The 20,738-nt window shown below is 40.4% G+C and overlaps 1 protein-coding gene across 3 annotated transcripts in view; it reads left to right on the top strand.

Moving 5' to 3' along the window:
• IBTK (inhibitor of Bruton tyrosine kinase) overlaps positions 1–18,149 on the top strand; it is a 51,341-nt gene extending 33,192 nt beyond the window's left edge. For 2 of the 3 annotated variants that reach the window (XM_033143298.1, XM_033143295.1), the window contains 14 exons: positions 1,406–1,502; positions 2,847–2,948; positions 3,406–3,523; positions 5,040–5,100; positions 5,878–6,005; positions 6,688–6,800; positions 8,619–8,767; positions 9,525–9,688; positions 10,345–10,437; positions 10,843–10,986; positions 15,051–15,185; positions 15,902–15,973; positions 16,061–16,193; positions 17,129–18,149. In XM_033143298.1, coding sequence (XP_032999189.1) covers positions 1,406–1,502; positions 2,847–2,948; positions 3,406–3,523; positions 5,040–5,100; positions 5,878–6,005; positions 6,688–6,800; positions 8,619–8,767; positions 9,525–9,688; positions 10,345–10,437; positions 10,843–10,986; positions 15,051–15,185; positions 15,902–15,973; positions 16,061–16,193; positions 17,129–17,254 — 1,635 coding nt within the window. In that variant the 3' untranslated portion in view covers positions 17,255–18,149. The remainder of the gene's footprint in view (positions 1–1,405; positions 1,503–2,846; positions 2,949–3,405; positions 3,524–5,039; positions 5,101–5,877; positions 6,006–6,687; positions 6,801–8,618; positions 8,768–9,524; positions 9,689–10,344; positions 10,438–10,842; positions 10,987–15,050; positions 15,186–15,901; positions 15,974–16,060; positions 16,194–17,128) is intronic. The other variant, XM_033143296.1, reaches the window with a different exon arrangement.
• Positions 18,150–20,738: the final 2,589 nt, after the last annotated feature.

Genomic DNA, 20,738 nt, shown 5'->3' with positions numbered 1-20,738 from the left:
TTCTTAACCTGAAACTGTTCTTAACCTGAGCCACCGACGAGCAATTTCTGTTCTCATCCTGAAGCAAAGTTCTTAACCTGATGTACTATTTCTGGGTTAACAGAGTCTGTAACCTGAAGCGTCTGTAACCTCAGGTACCACTGTATTGGCCTCCACATTGTGCACCACAAGAAGTTAAATAATTAATTAGTAAGCACTTGCGCAAGTTCTGCCAGTTTGAGTTTGTTTTAGGCTATGGATAGATGTGAACGACAGGTTTGTGGCTTCTTGTTCTCTTTAATGGTGGACACATAATACTAGAGTCTGAGGTATGTAACAGTAACCCAGAAATTGGTTCTTGAAATTCCTTTCATGTTACAGCAGTCCATCTGAACTGAGATTTTTCCAATAAATGTTGAAAACGTTAAGTTGGATCACGTCTTCTTCAAGTTTATGCATTCTGAAAGTGCCAGAGGTTGACTAATAGCTGTGAATAATCTAATGGAACCTCTTACTACTTTATTTCCCAAATGGGGCGTTTGCCAACAATCTTGAGATAATTCTGTTATGACTGCAGAATGCCATCTTCATAAGAAGTTTTTCCTTTTGTTTATATTTGGCTGGTTTGTTTAGAGCAGTTGATTAGGGATGGATGCTCTATGTCAGTGTTTCCCACATTGTGCATCACAAGAAGTTAAAGGTTTTTTTTATAAGCCCAACATGCATAAATGCAGAGGAGGTTACCCTCTGCATCTCAGCATGATGTACTGTTCTCGCCTGTCTCCTAATCAGCTTTTGTTGGGAGTGGATAATTTGGTCAAGCTCTCTCCATTGGGTGTCATTGTATCATTCCTAGCATGGGCTTTCTATTCCATCATCTTCCAAACAAGAGGCATGCTCAGAACCATGACCCATGCAGAAACATTGGAGGTATGCTTCCTTGAGGATTGGTCACTCATACTCTAAATCCTTTAGTAAAATGTGCATCTGAGGTCATTGAAGGGGGAAAGTGTTCACTGGCCATTGGAACCTTTGGAATCACTGCTCACCCACCCTCTTAGTATGTTGATTTTTATGAAAGCTACCAAGACACTTTATTAATATATATATGTGTATATATATATATATGTGTGTGTGTGTGTGTGTGTGTGTGTGTGTAGAGAGAGAGAGAGAGAGAGAGTAGAATACAGAAGAGTAAGCACAATATATTCGTGATCTGGATTATTTGGAAAGGATCAAGGTTTATGTATGCTGCTGCTATTACTATTACTATTAGTTTTACTAGTTTTCTGTTGCATGCACTGTTTGTAATGGCATATATCATTTTTAAAATCTGATGACTTCCCTTAAGGTTCACAAGGAGCTTCTACTGGATCTTAAAGTGGGCTGGCATTTGAAATGTTTGTTTAAACCCACTTCCATTTAGGCATCATGTTGTGCTGCTCTGGAAATGCCATTCCCCTCTGACATCCTGCAGGTCATCCTGGATTATATTTACACTGACGAAGCTGTTATAGTAAAAGGTAAGGATGTTAATAGAATGAGAATAAATTGCATGTTTGGGAATCTGGGAACAGTAGGAAGAGGAGATGAAAATGATATCAGTAGCAAAATACCAGCTTAATGGATTAAAATACACAAATGGTAAAATGTCATGTAAATCCAACAATTAAAAACGTAGTATTACACAATATTAAAAAGTTTGAAACAAGTGTAAAAAGCCAGGATAAAGATGTGTGTCTTCAGCATTTGCTGACAGCAGTACAATGAAGGTGCCAGACATACCTATGTGGGAAACGAATTCCACGACTAAGGGACTGTCGCCAAGAATGCTGCACCTGAGCTTCTGAGGGCAATGGAGCAACCAAGAGGGCACCCTCCACCTATGTTAGCACCTTGAGAAGTTAGGGAAGGAGGTGATCTTTCAGGTATTGGGTGCCTGAGTGGTTTAGGGCTTTAAACATTAAAGTGAGCACCTTGAATTTGGCCTGGAAATGAACTGGTAAGCAGGGCAACTATTTTAAAATGGCATGTATGAGACCTGAAGGAGCACCACCCAGTCATCTGGCTGTTGCATTTTGGATCAAGTTTCTGAGTCATCTTCAAGGGCAGCCCCACGTAGAACACATTACAATGATCCAGTCTGGAAGTTACCGGAACATGGAGCACAGTGTCCAAGACATATTTGTACAAAAGGGGCCACAGCTGTAGCTGAAAAAAGGCACTCCTAAGCACCTGAGCCTCCAGTGAGAGTGTTGAATCCAGGAGCACCCCCAAGCTGCCAGTCATCTCCCCACCTCCTGGAACACGAGCAACCGGGACACATAGCACCTGTGTCTTTTCAGGACTGAGCTTTCTCCAAGCACTGATCTAACACATCAGCTGCCTGTCCTGGTTTAATTGGAGCAGAGAGATAGAGCTGGGTGTCATCTGCGTATTGACGACACTTTACTCCAAATCGTCTTATGACAGAGATGCAGATGGCTGATTATGTAAAAATGGCATCCTGTCTTCCCTAAACCAGACAAATATGAAAGGTTTGAGGAGGGTTAAGGCAACTACTAGATCTACCAGGACTAGAAGAAGTACTGGGAAGTTGCAAAGCAATTTTATTAAGGTTGCAGAAAGCTAAGATCTGTACTTTTCTTGGTAGCCTCAGTATGGCACAAAGAATTAGGATAGTTTTTGTTTTTTTTCTAGACAGTGACTTGCACATTCCAGGCTAGCTAATCATCTGAAGTCGTTTGCAGTTGAGTGGGGTGATTCATACTGTGTTATGTTAGACTATAATCTTGGCTGAGTTAACAGATAGACAATAAATAAAGTTGGAAACTAGGCTCAAGATACAATTTTCCAATGATTTCCAGAATCTCAAAATGTGGAATTCATCTGCAATATTCTTGTGGTAGCAGATCAGCTCCTTACGTTACGACTGAAAGAAATCTGCGAAGTAGCCATTACCGAAAAACGTGAGTTGTTACTGGATTGACCCTGTAGTAATGCTACTTATTGTTTTAAAGTTACACAATAGCTTGCACGAATGTCAAAACATGGTGTTACTTATTGCAAATCATTGTAGTGTGCCTGTTAAAATAAAATGTTTAGGCCCAATGACTTTCAAATTATGCTGTAAGGAACCCTAGTAATGGTGGACAAACGTTCTGAAATAAAGTTTCTATTATAAATCTTTCTTTGCAGTATGCACCTGTGGAGCATGAATGGAGGAGTTTTAGATAATGTATTCCATTTGTGCGAGTCCAAATTGCCTTATAAGTGCCCCAGATGATCTATGTACATACCCTAGAACATACCCCAGGATTTTCTGGAAAGCACTATAAATTTATATTGTGGATAAGTGGCATTTTAACAGAAATGGCTTGGGAAATGTATTCTCTTCCTCTCCACCCCCCCCCACCCCAATTTCAGTTACTTTGAAGAATGCTGCTGAGCTTCTGGAGTTTGCAGCTATGTACAACGCTGAGCAATTGAAACAATCTTGCTTGCAATTCATCGTTCTAAACATGGCAGCTATACTTGAAACAAGGTAAAAGCAATCCCTGGCACTGCATGCTCAACTACTGCCTCAGACCATAACCCACAGGGAAATGAGTAGTATATTAACGTGCATTGAGAGTTTCCTGCTTTGAGATCAACACACCAGGTTTAAAAAGCAGTTTGAAAATGTAACACATGAACATTTTAAAATAAAAAAGCTGGCAAGCGAGTGACATTGATAAACACATGCTCTTTAAAGAGAATGCTTGTGTCACATTTCAAACAGATTTTCAGAATGGAGTGAAGGAGCCATTGTTTAAAAGGTTTTGGAGGTTTGGCAAAAGTAACTATAGCTCCCTTCGGGCGTTAAGGCTCATGTGCTGAGTAACACGGGAGCAGGGACACGCCAAGTAGTGTACAGGGCCTTTGAGTATTCAGCTGTGTACAGATAAGCTTTGTCTGCATAGATATATGTGCTATTCATCTGAAGGCTAGGGGATGGAATTATTCATGGTATTGTCACTGCCTGCTGCCATGTTACTCAACACAGGAGCATTAATGCCTGAAGAGGGTTTGTGCCTGTACTGGATCCCTGTCTTTCACTATCAGTTTCAAGTTACATGGGCCTAGGCCAGTGGTGTCCAAACTTTTTTCAAAGAGGGCCTGATTTGATGAAGTGAAGGGCCAACCAAAGGGCCGACCAAATTGAAGCTGTTGAACTTTTTTTAGGATTTTACCCCACGTTAAATAACTGCCACAGGGGCTGGATTAAACCGACCGGCGGGCCAGATCAAGCCCCCGAAGTGGACTTTGGATATGCCTGACCTAGACTCTAAATGTGTTCCAGTTGTGTTCCCTTAATTTTTACCACTCAGATCTTTTTCCTGCTCTCACAGTCTTCTACGCTCTTCTATTTGATCCATTTTGCTACTGCTGCCTTCTGAATGACAGGCTGCCTCCCATGTCTAAACCAACCTTCCTCAACCTTCCAGATACTTTGGACCACAACTCCCATTAGTCCCAGCCAGCATAGCCAATAGTCAGGTATGATGGGAGTTGTAGTCAAAAACATATGGAGGGCACCAGATTGGGGGAGGTTGCTCTACATAATCTCTGCTCTTGTCAGTTCTCTTTCCTTTCAGCATTTCTTCTTGCATACTTCACCTGCAGATTCTCTTTTCTGTACCGTCATAGTAGCACCTGTAGTTCTCTGCTTGATTCCTGGTCTTGAGAAGTTGTTATCTGGAGAGCTGTTGTACCATTACTCTTTCCATCCACTCACACTTGTACCATTAATAATAATAATAAAGATTACCTGGAAATTCTAGAATTGGGACTAAGCCAAGAGACAGTTCACAAGCAGGCATTTACAGGTCTAAGGTATAGCAACTCAGTTGACCCCCGGCACTTCAGAATCTTATCTGTTATCAGTACACCCAAATACTTTATGAATTAAGTAGAATTTATCAAGATTGCCTTTCATTTCCTTGTGCTTGGCACAACTAAATATTGAATATCATCAGCGAGCCACTCTTGAATTTGCATTTAACGTGTGTTTGTCTTAGGGCTCTAGATGTTTTAAGTGATGACGTTTTGAAGGACCTTTCTGTTTCCTACAGAAAAATGGTAAGTTCTATTATTCATTTAAGTAGGCTACATTTTAAAGCAGCTTGAGTGATGAAATGTCTTGATATGTCTTTTGTTAAAAGAAAGTCTGACCAATTTATTTTCTAATTGTGCAGCATTGATAATGTGTCTCATGGTTTAAATTGCCATAATAGAAAAAGAGTCCCACAGATACTAAAGCAATACTCCTCCAGAGTCTGCTGAACTGTTGTTATAATGAATAAAATATAGGTTTAGAAACTTTGTCAAGGCTTCACCAGGTATTTACAACTTTACTTGGATTATATCACTCCAAATGTTTTAGGTTACTTTATGAATTGTCTATATATGCCAACACATCCTTAGATTAATTGTATGGAGGTTTTCTTTACCATGCCATATTTTAAACAAGGGATGGGTGGCTAATCATTTTTGGTCTGAGGGCCACATTTACTCTGGGGCAACCTATGGGAGCCATATACCAGCAGTGTGTGTGCCCCTCTTGACTTCAATAATCAGTCCAATGACCCGGGAGCACTGGGCTCCACCCACTCCAGTGCTTTGTCACCTTTAGTGTTTGTTCTCTTTGCTGCCACCAAAAATAGTGAGGTCTGGGTGCGGGGAGACAAAAAAAACATGTGGGAAATGAGGCCCCCAAACTGGGGGTTAGTCACTCTTCTTCCAAACTGAATTTTATGGGATTTCAAAATGCACAGCAGCACAGATTTTTAAAATATGCATTCAATGCCTACCTGCCTTTCCTAGTGCCCAGCTTAACAAGCATTTATGATGTTGTAGATTCCTGCTATGGTCAGAAGGGTAATTACTCCATACCAAGATGGCCCTGATATTAGTTCCTTGGAGCCTGAGGAAGGAGAAACCTTTGTCTTCCTGAAAGAAGAGCTGAGTGCAGAGCAAACTACCCAGTAAGTGTCTGCCTGCCCTCCACCTTCTAGTGCTGTGAGTGACGAGGCTTCTAGTGTGACGGTAGCTCTGTTGCTTCACAGAGCCTCAGCGGCAGGTTTGGATTGTTCTGCTCACCTCTTGCCTGCTGTGTTCCTATTTGTTTTCAGTTATTCTAAACAGCAAATCTGCAGCTAGAATGGAACAATGTGGATTGGTGTCAGTAAACACATTCCATATAAAAGTTTTTAAATGTCAGAATTTTCTTTGGTAAGGAAAAACTACTGCCCAGACATCTTTTGGTTCAAATAGTAAGGGGAACTGGGGTGGGATGGAGAAAGGATTATGATAGTAATTCGCTTTTAAATGCACTGTGTTATGTTCCCTGGGTATCGTAAATCCCCAGTGTGAATCTCATTATCCCAATTCAGAGCTGAACAAGAAAAGATGGAGAAAGGGTATTTGTTAAAGCAGGGGGTGATTTGTAGAGCTCGGAAACTTAAATTTAAGGTAACAAAATCTTGTATTTTTATTTTTTAAAAAGGTTTGTCTAAAATAGCTTTTAAAAACTGGGTTAGGAAAAGACATGGTCCTGATATTTGGAAAACTTGGGCCTGGGAGAATGTAGAAAGAAAAGTTGAAATTCTGTTTGTCACAATCAAAAAGTGAGTGAAATCTAAGTAAAAGTGTTTTGCTTTAAACTAGGGAAGCTCTTTTCAAAAAAGCAAAAGCAAAGGCGAAGAAGAAGCCACGAAAACGGTCAGACAGCTCAGGAGGGTATAATCTTTCTGATATTATTCAGAGCCCACCCTCTACAGGTTAGTGGCAGATGAGCTTTGTTTTCACTACTGATTTGTAGATTGCTTTTAAAGTGGTTGTCAGTTAAGTAAATCTGCATACTTACAAAAAAAAAGTAGTGTACTAGGTATGGTTCTCAGTTTATATTAGTTCTGTAATGCCAGAATTAGCTCTGGAATGCATGGATCTCAACATGGTTGAAGACTAGTCACCTAATACATTGTGAATATTGTATGGATCATGTGGGAAGCAATTGGTATGCATGCTTTTTTGATACCATGGTCGAGTTATTTGTGGCTGTCTACGCGGGTGGCGCTGTGGTCTAAACCACTGAGCCTAGGGCTTGCCGATCAGAAGGTCGGCAGTTCGAATCCCCGCGACGGGGTGAGCTCCCGTTGTTTGGTCCCAGCTCCTGCCAACCTAGCAGTTCGAAAGCAAGTCAAAGTGCAAGTAGATAAATAGGTACTGCTCCGGCGGGAAGGTAAATGGCGTTTCCGTGCGTTGCTCTGGTTCGCCAGAAGTGGCTTGGTCATGCTGGCCACATGACCTGGAAGCTGTCTGCAGACAAATGCCAGCTCCCTCGGCCAGTAACACGAGATGAGCGCCGCAACCCCAGAGTCATCTGCAACTGGACCTAATGGTCAGGGGTCCTTTTACCTTTACCCTTTACCTGTTCCTCTAGAGCACTTCCCATCTGACAGAATCAGTGCAAGGTTTTCTGATTCACATGTGTCAGCTGCCACTTTGTTTTTAATGTACTATTGTAAATCTGTTGTATCATGTGACAATCACTTTCCAGACTGAAAAGTTGTTGGTGTGAGTGACTTGCTGGGGCTTGTTGCTACTGTATTGCCATTTGTTTTTGCTTTCGTTATGGCTGTGGACTTGATAATACATAATGTTTTGATTAAGCTCTGTAAATTGTACCCCAAGGCTGCAAAGAGCTGTGCTGAAATGAGACAGGGCTTTTCCCTGACCTCTGCAGACAGTTGGAAGTAACTTCATTGTAGTGAAAGTGATGAAGCCAGTTCACTTGTGCAAGATGTGGTGTATTCAGCTGCTGCTGTTTCTCTCTTTCTCTTTCTCTCTCTCTCTCTCACTCTCTCTCTGTATTATATGCAAGAGTTTCCTCTCAATAGTCCATGACAAAGAAGAGCAAACTGAAATCTTAAATTGAAAAACACATTACAGTATTCTGTATCACAAGATGGCTTGTTTGTATCATTATTACGGTACAACTATATAATGCATAATAGATTACATGATCACTGGTGTTGACTCCCAGAGCCTCAGCAGGACCTTGCAGAAACAAACAACTTAAGGGATGGCAGAATACATACATGCATACTTATTCCTTAGCCCCCAGTTTGGCTGCTGCCCCAGCACAGGCAGCAGTAGCACTGGGCATCAGGATAAGCAGAAGACACTCTTCTGTTCTTGCACAGGGCTCAGTTTCCTTAACAGGAGCCAGTAAAGGCATTGGGAACAACAGACAGGGCTCTCCCCCGTGCCTCTTCATTTCCCAGAAAGTACAGATAAGTAGTAAATGCTGAGAGTAAATGCTGAGATTGGAGTGAGGAAGCTATCTGCTAAACTGGCTGGTGTAGCAAGTGTAGCTGTTGGCGGTGTGTGTGCGCGCTGGATGCAAGGATGAGATCAGGACTGAATCTTTTGAAGTGAAGCAGATGGGCTGTAAGGCATAGGATAGCAATCCCCACCCCAACTCAAAACAACTTTTGCATCTCAGGAAACTTACATTGCCAGGATATGGTGTTAATCAAGCTTGGAATTACAGACACTAATCATTTCTTTTTTCCTTCCTCTCCTAATACTTGTAGGGATACTGAAACTAGATAAAACCAACTCCATTGAATCCCTTCCTGAAATGCTGACTTCGGATTCTGAAGGTAGCTACGTAGGAGTGAATAGCCCCAGAGATTTGCAGTCCCCTGACTTCACAGCAGGATTCAATGCAGATAAAGTTGAGGTTAGAGCATTTTAATTCTTCTTTTTGCCTCAGTGTTTACTAATTAAATAAAACACAGCATCTAATGTTTTTAAACATGTGTGCCAATATTTTCTTTTTTTGCTTTTGAGTTTGGGAGGGGGAAAAAGCTTGGGGATCTCCTTGAACACCAAGCAAACATTGATGGGTCTTCAGAATTCTGGTGAGGCTGTGTTGAGACACATTTAATGTATATGCATTTGGTAACTGAATAATGCAGATATTACTTCTCTTCTTTAGTTAGCTTCTTTCTAATCTTTATGTATGCCCATAACAGAATACCTTCCTTGCTTAATGTAGCATAAATTTTAAAGGAGCAAAATGGCTACATTGTTTCATTTAATTGAATAGTAGTATTGGATGCAGTAATATGAATAAGTTATAAAAGGATTCTCTTAAAACTTGAAGGACTGTAGCTCTTTTAATACCACTTACTGTGAACGTGATTACACTCTTGAAATACATTCACAGTGCAGTCCAGAGCACCATGCAGGGCTTTTGACATGTTAAGCCACAGATCCTGCACACTGTGTTGCATGGCAAACCATTTCTAAAGCTGAAGGGTGTTGAAAATCCCACAGAATATGGGATTCATGCCAAGCTCTTGGGCATGCCTGAAGTAGCTCTCTGGATCTACTTTGGATTAAATGCAGAATCTGGTTTTGTTCTCATCGTATTTGTCCGTAAATGCACATATTGTGTTTTAAAACTGTGTAATTTTAGTGTGCTTTGACTTTAGGTGAAAGAGAAAATGTGTGTTTCCAGTGCAAACGTTCCAAATGCTAAAAAAGAGGTGAAAATACCCAAGAGAACATCGTTGCAAAAAATAACTATTCCACAGTGCATTCCTAACAACAAAAACACCTCTGCAAGCTCTTCCAACTGGGTTATCAGCTCTTTTAGGTATATATTTTGTTTGTTCCCACGTGTGTCATGTGCTGAGTTATTAACAGTATTTGAGTCGGTTGCTGATGCCACGAATTAGGTAAGTTAAAATGTGAATTGAGTTTCTCCTCCATCCTAGTGAGTCTTCATTGTGGAAGTTCACATTCCAGAGGGCATTTGGCCTGCATAGTTGTTGACATGTTTTCTGACGCATCAGATGACCAGGTTATTTACTGATCGTTGTGCACATTAAGTTAAAAGCAATTATATTGACTCTGTGTTGAAGGTGCTACTTCCCCCTTTTTATTGGGAGTTATTACAGCTTTAGCTGTGTAAAAGTTACAGCCCAAACGTGCTGGCTTTTAAGGATCTATTTCATGGTAGGCTTTGAAAGAAAAGTCACCAAACTTCACACGAACTAAAAGTTAATGTATTGGGCATCGTAAGTGAAACTAAAAGTGTCCCTGGTGTTTGCATGTATTCCCTGAAAAGCTTATAAAACATTCTATTTGAGGCTTGCCATAATTGAGGAAGGAGACATAAATTATACATCCGGTTACAAAATATATGCAAGATATGGAATATTTCAGTGGTACTTGGCAAGTAGAATATAAGTGGAAATGGATGTATTGAAAAGTAACAACTTGCTGTGGTGTTGTTGTTCTTTCATTCAGTCCTGCCAGTCCCCCTGCTATGGATTTAAGAACTATTATGGAAATTGAAGAAAACATGCAAAAATGTGGAAGCATGCCAAAGATAAATTCAGGGTTGGTAAAAGAAAACGATTTAATAAGAGAAATGATAAGATCTACTTGTGTTAATTTAAATTCTTAACTTACTTATAAATTCCTAATTTTTGAGGGGGGGCTTTGAAACTTTGTTTTGTAAATAATTTTATGGGGCTCTGATGTACCAGATGATATAGCACCTGTCTTGCCTCAGAAATATTGTTTATTAATTGCATGATTGTGTAAAAACAGATCAGGAGGGATAGAATTGAAAGATTTGTGCCTCCCTCCCCCGCCTCCACTGGTGTTATCACAGCTATGGAGTTTCTGTACTTTTGCTAATTTAGGACCTACGTAAGTAAGAAAGTCCATTGAGCCGTTTGTTTGTGTGATTATTTGATAGGCTATAGTAAACTACTTAACGTTTCTGTTTGTAATTTTTAGTAGACCCACTTCTCATGGAAGTAAGCTTTCTCAGAAGCAAAGGAAGCTGATTGCTATGGCTGCTAAGGATAACAGCCCAGAGATTGTGCCAGAGGCATCCATGCCACCAACACCCCAAAATGCTGCAAAACCAGGGAATGTGTGGTATGTTTCTTAGTATGCCTTAGTGTTAATGCTTGTTGGGATCTATTTCAGTCTTTAAAATAAGCTTTGTTTCAGCTGAGCAGAACACCTAAGGAATTTACCTGAACCCAAGTAATATTTTCAGAATCGTCTCTTTTCTGGTGTGGGCAAGCTTTCTCAGGGTTCATGAACAAACCTATATATACAAACTACTAACTGCAGTGCTAATTTTGAGGAATTGACTACTCTGTATGAAGTGTGATACGTTAATTTGGAGTAACTGATCAGTAGGGTTCTAAGAGTCTGGAAAACCAGGCTGTTGCAAACATCTATATTTTCTTTGTCAAGCTGCCTTATACAGAATCATGCTATTGATCCATCTAACTTAGTGCTGTTCACCCTCTTGCCTGAATTCTTTCCTTCTCTTCTGCACCTTTCTTTTTAACTAGAGTTGTCTTAGATTGCATCTGGGGCCTTGTACAAAGTAAGCAAATATTGCATTTCCCAAAGCATTTCCAGAGTTTTGTAGTTTTCCACAGTAGCCCAAGGTGAGGGGGGGGGGAACACACTGGACACCTTTTAAAATTGCATTATGTATCTGTCATGTTTGTATCCTGTGCTTCCTACCAGAAGCTCAGGATACACAACATTTTCCCACTGCATACACTCAACAGCCCTTTGAACTTGGATAGACTGAGAGATGATGACTAGGTCAATATTACACAGTTATCTCCATAGCTGAGTAGACATTTCAACGTGGTTGGAAATTTATTTTTCTTTCCACTACAATACATTACACTGGCATACATTGGTGTACTTCAGCTGTGGAATGAGTTTTGGTTTAATTTTAATGTGGGCATAGATGGCCAAACTTCCTTCATAAAATTCCTTTGGCTGCAAAAAATGGAAAATGACAAACCCCCTAAAAGCTTTAAGCAGACCATCAGTGTGAAATCTTATAGTATTTTTTTCTTTAAAAAAAATACTGGCTCATTGGATAATGGAATTTATTTTAATGTCGTGTGTGTGTGTGTGTGTGTGTGTATAACTACTGCTGGCTTGATGACAATTCCTCATTAACAAACATGGTTCTCATTAAGGATTCTTAACTAATTTAGGGTGACAGAAAAGAGTTTGCATTTGTCTTAAGCTTGTTGAGTTCTGGTATAACCCTGACTGCTTTGAAGCCCAAATGAACTCACATGCATACATTTGGCACCACGTTGAGGTTTCCGTGCTTGCAGTATGTGGCATTCTCCAGAACTTTTGTTTTGCAGTGAAACAAGATCCTTGTCTTGGAAATTCAGCAGCTCTACTGGCAAGACAACATGCCAGATGGGTGTGGGACCTTCTGGAACTTTCTTCTTCTTCTTTTTTTGGTTGACATGGAGACTCAATATATCTTAAACCATGCTGGGCATTTTTCTTGCCAAAAGAAACCTCTAGTTTCACGGTCTGGGGGGGGTGGTGGTTAGGACTGTGGAGTGTTCTTTGAAGATTGATTGATTAATTAATAAAAACAAACCCAGTGTTGAGCATTTTTGGAAGCACAATTGTGGGAAAGCGAATAAAAGGTTGAAGGTAAACTAGCACACACTCCCAGCAAAAAAATACTTCTGACCAAGTTTTCAAGGTGCACTTATTATAATAGTATTTGGTGGGGGAGTGCAGTAATACCTTTGCTGAGAGATGCTGCTTGGCATCATGGTGAACATTTCAGATAATGGATCTGAATGTTCATAAATAGCATTTATTTCACTTGTAATGCATAGGGCTTGTGATATATTAATTAACAGTTACATGAAAAAGCATGGAGAAGCTTGGGATGGACTTGACCTATAGGGGCCAGCAACATTGACACTTCAATTATAACAAAAGTCTGCACAGGAATGTATCCTTCTAGAGAATGAGAGCTTTTAACATCCAGCAGGCAAAGCTTGGAGCATGATACTTACTGTGTACAAGTAAAGGGCTGTGGCTCAGTGGTAGAGCACCTGCATTCTCTAGAAAGTCACTTGCCTGCTGCCTGCCAGTTTCCGCAGTACTGAGCTCGTTGGGCCAGTGGTCTGACTTAGTATAAGGCATCTTTCTGTGTTCCTCACTTGGGGCTTTTTCCTAGGCCTCTTTCCTCCACTGTCTTTTATTAGGCCTTTGCACCAGCCTCTAATTCAAACAAGGTAGAATTATAGCAGCACACAAAAAAACACTTTGCAATAGGAGAGTTGTATTTACTGCGATGCGAAACAGATGGAATAGTACAGTTAAAATAAGCCCTGCTTACTGATCTGTCCAAATAGAAATGTATAACTTCCTTTGAAATTGGCCCAAACCTAAAGAGGGAGACAGGTTTCAGAGCTGCAAGGGTAGTAGCTAATGACTTTCTGCATGGCTTATATCAGGGGTGGCCAACTCCCAAGAGACTGCAGTCTACTTACAGAGTTAAAAACTGGCAGTGATCTACCCCCTTTTGGGGGGTTCAGGTCAAAGTTAGTGAGCTTTTTTAGGCAGGGGGAAAGCCCCATTTTTTGGGGTGCAGGGCAAAAAATTGAGCTTTTTTTTAGCAGAGCCAAAGTTGTTGAGCTTCTTTGGGGGAAGCCAGTGATCTACCAGTGATCTACCACAGACGTCCAGTGATCTACTGGTAGATCAGGATCTACCTGTTGGATGTGCCTGGCTTATATTATTCTTCTCTTCAACTTTGCTACAGCAGGGATGCTAACTGTGAGCCTGTGAAGCTATCTTGTATTCAGTCTGACTGTTTCAACCCTCAATGATCTTTCAAGTCTCATGCAAAAGCTTTACCCAGTCCGTAGGCACCAACTCCTAGGGGCCATTGTCCCTTCACCACCCCCCAATAAAATATTTGAGGGAGCTGGGGCCCTCCAACGTCAATGGCCATTGTCATTCAAATGGTATGTGTGCCATGTCATGTGATCAATTGTGCAGGGCGAGGCTTATCTGGCCCGCCCAATATTTTATTCAAGTTGGCATCTCTGCCCCAGTTCTGAGTTCAGCAAAACAATTAGTCAGTCTAACTTGAAGCCAAGTACTATTCTCAAAACGAGAGTTGCAATCAAATTTTGTTCCTTTAAAAAAGGAAGTTATTTATAGACTGTGGTCAGTCAGAAGGTATTTACAGCAATGTTAAAAATGCTCCAATGGGCAACAATGTTTCAGTGTAACTAATGGTAAGGTAAAGTGATGCCTCAATGGTTGTGAATAGTTGGGGAATAACCAGATCTTCTTTTACCCCCTGTCCCCAATTGCATTAATACTAGGGTATGTGTCTGCAGCCTTCATCCATCTTTGGTCTTCAGTTGTTGTTGGACTACAATTCCTGTCATCCACAATCAGTCTCTATGGAATGTGTGGTCCAACATCTAGGGACTCAAGTTTGGGAGTGCTGGGTGAGGCTAGTAACCACCTTTGCTTAGTAAGGTAAAGGGACCCCTGACCGTTAGGTCCAGTCATGGACGACTCTGGGGTTGCGGCACTCATCTCGCTTTACTGGCCAAAGGAGCCGGCGTACAGCTTCCGGGTCATGTGGCCAGCATGACTAAGCCGCTTCTGGCAAACCAGAGCAGCGCACGGAAATGCTGTTTACCTTCCCGCCGGAGCGGTACCTATTTATCTACTTGCACTTTGACGTGCTTTTGAATTGCTAGGTTGGCAGGAGCAGGGACCGAGCAACGGGAGCTCACTCCGTCTGGGTATTCAAACCGCCAATCTTCTGATCAGCAAGCCCTAGGCTCTATGGTTTAACCCACAGTGCCACCCGCATAGTAACTCCTGTCTATTTTGTAGGTTCTTCAGTATACTTAAGATGACTCAATAACTACAGTTGGTTGGTAGGGTATAAATACTCTTAAGTAAATAATAAACAGCCATGGACATGCAATAGATTTATGTGAATTAGGATTTTCACACAATTTTAGTCTGTTGGTAAAATAATTTTCAACAGAAAAATCCCAAGGATCTTCTGGAAGTTATAACATAGCAGTGTTTGATTCATTTAGTTTGGTGTGACTCACATATAGCACAAAAGGTGCAAGGGTTTGAGACTTTATCCCTCTTTTCTGCTAAAGGTCTTCTTCATTGCAATCTGCTTCGCCAAAGTCATTCCGTAATCTCTTGGAGGAGGGGAAAAGAGCAGTTGGTGCCAGTTCTGGAAAACATTGTGCTAAAGTGATGGAAGATGCACAAGATCAAAAATCTCTGAGGTGAGAAAGTATAACATTTATTTGCACATTTCTGGCAAGCACGGAAGTTGTACACATCAATATAAAAAGCTATTTAAGTACTTACATACAGAACATCTCATTTAAGTTGAATATATGTTCTGATAGCATGCTATATTTCATTGTTTTAAAGCTATCATAAATTACTGAACAGAATAAATGATAGTTCACTTACGGTACTTCCATAATATTGTATAGATATGTCTAATTTGATAGCTTAATCAGTGAAGTGGCTTAGGGAAGCTTATTCTCAGAAGCAGTTCAAGTGAGACGTGCGTATAATGTTATTTCTCTGTGTTTGCATGCCAGTTTAATGTAAGTGAAGGAGTTGGAAAAAAATATAGAGAGGTATAGTCTACGTCTGCGTGGCTGTTAAAAAAAACAAAAAACCTCTACCTTGAGCCATGCCATTCCATTAGTCAAGGAAGGTAACTTCTATCCCCACTTCCATCCTTTTCATAAATAGATGTCTTGGTTTCTATAGATAAATAAAACTTGCCTTGGTGTTTTTTTTAATCAAAATGGAAAATTTGGGATTTATTTTTTTAAAAAGAAAAAGAAAACAAATTCTGGTCAAAATATGTATTCCTCATACTATTCCAGAGACCAGAATTCATGTTGGCTGGCAACCTTTTTACTTCCTTAGGTGATGTTTTTAATGAACAGTTCTTCTGTTAATATTTTATTGGTGTCTCTAGATGCTCAACTGCCACTGCTATTGGGGCTGAAAATCGACATTTTAATGAACCAACACTGTCGGAAAATCAGAAGTAAGTTGGATTTGTAATTAAAAGTATTTGTATGAAAATGTCTTCTGCGATGTGGTGACATCTTTCATTTGGTAATCTACCTTGCAGCCCTTGGTCAGCAGCATCCTTTAAGAGTCCAGTTGTAGCAACAACTATCACATTTGCAGAAATTGTAGAGGAAGAACTCCAGCAAGAAGCTGCTCTCATCCGGAGTAGAGAGAAACCTTTAGCTTTGATCCAGGTAAGGCAAAATGCTCAGTACAATTAAGTTGAGAGTGGCTGATTACCATTCTTTTTATTTTATTAAGTACATTTTTACCGAGACCTTTGGCCCCAACAAGCTGTTTACAACCACTTTTTGAAAATACAATTCGATATAACATGCTGCTATGTTGTTTATGATATGCTGTGTTATTCACATGCCTTCAAGTATTTTCTTAATGCCAGTTCAGTATTTGTTTATTTCTCATTTCATAATTCCACCACTTTCCAGGTGTTGTTGGACTACAGCTCACCTCATCCTGACTTGTTGGTCATTCTGGCTGGGGCTGATTGGAGTAGGGAGTCTAACAACGGGGCTGGGAACGTCCCCCCAAATCCAATTTGGGGCCTGATCTGGCATTTCAGAGCATCTCTAATCTAGTCAACTTGAATCTGAATAGAGCGAATCAAGAGCCTTGAACTGTGTTTAATTTGGGTTCTCAAGCCTAACTAAGCATGCAGTTGGGGCAGGGGAGAAGGACATGCAGGCAGACTTCCTGCATCCTCTGCATTCTGTCCACCCCACCCCCCAACTCACAAATCACCCAATGCCTTAAACTGCTCCAGGCCCAATTTGGTATGAGATTCAGCTGGAGCAGTTGCACAGGCCAGTCCAACAACAACTGGAGGCCCTTCCCTCGATTTAACTGGTCCTAACTGATAGTTAGATCTATGTGCTCAGTTGATTCCCTTGTGCCATGGTTCAAGAGAAGTTGGATGTGTTGTTTCCTTAACGGGAGAATATGGGATTACAGTTAATTACCTCTCGCAAGGCTTTGCCTTGCTACTGAGTTTGCCAGAAGATTTGGGCACTTCGAGGCTTAAGGGTCTGTTCTCTGCTTGTGTAAACATTATCCTTAGCCCTGTCAGATTTCAAAAAGTATCACCCTCCCCTTTCTTCCTCTCTTCTTGCAGATAGAAGAACGTGCTATCCAGGACCTGTTAATCCACTATCAAGCAGTTGGAAACCCCGATGAGTTTGTTGTGGTCGAAAGGTCTCCACAGGGGCCAATAGCAGCTCCAATGTGGAACAAGCATTGATCTGGACTAATCTTGGATTTTATGAAGATGTATGCTCTTAAGATTGAGGATAGTAACGTGTGTCCATCTCTTTTCAACATAGTACCTGCTTTGAAAATGTATCTTCCTTATCCAACTGCATTACTAATTGTTCATATTATGAAGGTTCATATTATGAAGATGGAGAATGAAGTCTGCATATACTTACAACTAAGTATATGTAGTTTTAAGTAGGGCTGTATGAGCTTACCCTTTTAGTAATTAGCAAAAGGTGCAAAGCCAAGTGTTTTTTCTCCAGTTAACAACAGCTGAACTGTCATTATCATGCATACATGTTGAATTAATGTAACTGAATGATCAGCCAGAATACCACAAATTTTGATTTACTAAATTTTGTTACTGTGTGTGTAATAAGAGAAAAAGAAAGAAAATGCTGTCTGTTGAAGCAATGGTATCCAGTGTCTGGTATGTTTCTGTGCCTCTTGCTCTTCTGGACAATGTTCCTTGCCATCATGCCTTATACAAATAAGTCTGTACTGGATAGGTATTTTGTGCTGGTTTAAGTAGGTATTCAAGTTCTTCTGAGACTGCCCTTATAATAATGCAGACTTTACTGTTCTGGGAGTCCAGATCAAATAGAAAAAAGGCACATTTTGGCTTGTATGGCAAAAATAGGATGGGGTAGGTAGCAGCATGCTAAACTGCAAAATGTTTCCAGAAAAGCACATGCTATTAATTAAGCATTAAAACTGTTCATACAAATGAGCATTGCATTTTGACAATTTTCACTTGTAACAGATGCATTGGTACTCTGTGTTCAAAACCCTATGCCTGATTGTGGATGATTTTCTTGTCATTGGAAAGTCTTATAAAAGGATGTTTGTTAACTGTATTAAAAGTGCTGTTGGTCCGATCAGAGTTTGTGTATGCATGGGTATGGGCAGATTTCACTTATCTCAGCATTTGTTGAAATGATGGGGAAGCTTTGGAGATTGTTGATCTCCACCTCCCTGATGTGACTGCAGCGTCTTTCACTCCTTTGACTTTCAGGGTTGATTTGACTGGTCTGATTGACCAGGTGGGGGTCCTCTTCCTCCTTCACTACTCCTTGGCCAAGGGTATGTGATAGCTACACTTCTGTGCTAGAACTTCCAAACTCCCATCAGCCACAATCAACATGGCCAGTGGTCAGGGATGATGTTAGTTGGAGCCACAGTTTAGTCACCTGTAGTCTACATTAAATGTAGTTGTATCTCATGGTATGCAGTTGAACACAAAAAATGACTCTTTAAACACAATAAAGAGCAAGCAGTGGTTTAGCACAAGTTACCACAGGATACACAATTGATTAGCGGGTTATTTTTGTGGATTAGCAGATTATTTTTACAGCAGCCTCTGTTGTCACATTTTAATAACACATTTTAAATGTTCAAAACAACTAACCCTCTGGTTTCCCCCTCAAGTTAAGGTATTTTGTGATGCTTCACATGTACAACAGGTGTGCCTATGGCTGATTTTCTCATGTACTGGTGAAAGCTCTCAGTATAGCCCTTTTTGTGTGGGGGAAGAGTGAGGAAAAGACTGCACTGTGCAAGGAGTTTTCAAAATACCAAGCGAAAAGACAGTTGACTAGACAAAATTCTCATTATTGCACAAGAAAATAATGGAGTGTATAACTGATAATTCCTAGTTGTTAGTTGAGCAGTATGTTGTGGCTATATTCAGAATCAACTGATTAAGGAGGACTCATGACAAATATCATGGATATAACATAAATCTTCCTGTGTATGACTAAAATTACTAACCTTGGTGAAGTTCCACAATTAGTTAGTCCTTGGAACATCATTTGAGCTTTGTTGACACTATCGGGGAATCACAGGTAGCTGCATTTTCTTGTTCACTCTTGAGTAGCAATTTCAAACATACAATGAATATGCTTCAACTACATGCCTGCCGTGTTGTGGTAATTTTATTTATATATTTTTTAACGTGTCTGCTCCCAAAGGGAGAAATCAAAATTTGGAGAAGATGCCAACTGTGAGCTCCTGACTTTGCTTTAGGTCCAGATTTAATCCTTGCCTCCCCCCCTCCAGTTTGTCTGTTATAATTTCAAAGCAAGTCCCTTGCCAGCGACAGTTGCAAAATAGATTAGTGCTGCCTGGCTATTAAACTGCTCCTTCTGTAAACTGTTTGGCAATTGGCAAAAGTCCATCACTTCATTATTTTGATGTAAATGAATTTTGTATCATTGAACTCCAAAAAGTAAATTTTGCAATATTACGTACAAAGGAATTGCATGACACACTCTCAGGATTGGTGCTGCTTTTTAAAAACAGTTGTTCTAGGTTTAAATGTAAATATTAGGATTCCCTAAAATTTATTTATATAGTTTCCTGTAAAACAAGATTGCTTATTATGGGGAATGACCTTTTCCTTTGAAGGTTTTCCAACTACTCCCCAAAACTGATACCTTTACTTGAGGGGGGGGGGAACACAACTGCAGTTCTGAATACTGTGGGTGGACAGTTAATGGCACTGTGAGTGTCATCTGTGAAAGTGACACCGCCAGTGTTTACATGAGAGTCATCTTAAGCACTCATTGAGGAAATAAAACCACCAGCTATGATGTTCTCTCCTTTGCAATAGTATCCTAGCATTTTGGAGCTTTTAAAACTTTTTAAGCCTGCAGGCTGTGCACTCTTACTTGGCAGCTCAAAAATTGCACACCTGCTTATGTGTTATTTAAAAAAGAAAAATCCCTTGCCAATGAACCCATTTCTCCTACAAGGCAATTCCCTTTTCCCTTCCTGTTGCCAATCCGTTACACAAGAATTCCACACAGGACTACTGTCCCCTATTTTAAAAATCCTGTTGGAGTTTTGTGCCGAAGCTCAAATACAGTGTGGGAAAGCCATAAATGTACAGTCCTAATTGTGTGCAAAGACTTATTTGTGTTGCCTGTCAGGCTGTGGCAGAGGAATAAATATGGATATAAGCCCAACAAACAGAAACTCTGTTTTAATGCTATATCAAAATGCCATTGCAAAACTGAGTTTCTGCATCCGCTGGAAAACAACCATGATACATTTCTTTAAAGAGAAACACAAAATATTAAAAAAAGAAGAAGAGTGCACAAGGAAAATTCCACTTCTCAAAATGGAGGTGGGCTTCTGGACTTGACCAATGGATTATTGGATGCCCTCTAGTAACGAAATATGGAGAGAGAGAGTGTGCAAGCAACTCTTACAGGTGAACCTCAAATAAAACAGTTGTGTGTGTATATCTGTGTGGTTGCCTTGGTGCACAGGTGGGAATAATTTCCTTGGGCTCATGTTAAAGTCCTTTGAATCTCAATATTTGTGTTAACCTCTAGGCATTTAGGTAGAAATGTTCCTAGCAAAATAGTGGCAACCAAACTATAGATAATAACATCCTCAAACCATTGATGTTGAAGTGATCCTCAAAGTTACCCATGCTGAGATCTTTATAGGGGTCTTCCATTCAC

Source organism: Lacerta agilis, chromosome 3 (genome assembly GCF_009819535.1).
Source record: "Lacerta agilis isolate rLacAgi1 chromosome 3, rLacAgi1.pri, whole genome shotgun sequence".
NCBI classification, from domain to species: domain Eukaryota; kingdom Metazoa; phylum Chordata; class Lepidosauria; order Squamata; family Lacertidae; genus Lacerta; species Lacerta agilis.
The sequence above is the reverse complement of the archived record's forward strand: the minus strand, read 5'-3'. Positions and strand labels throughout refer to the sequence as shown.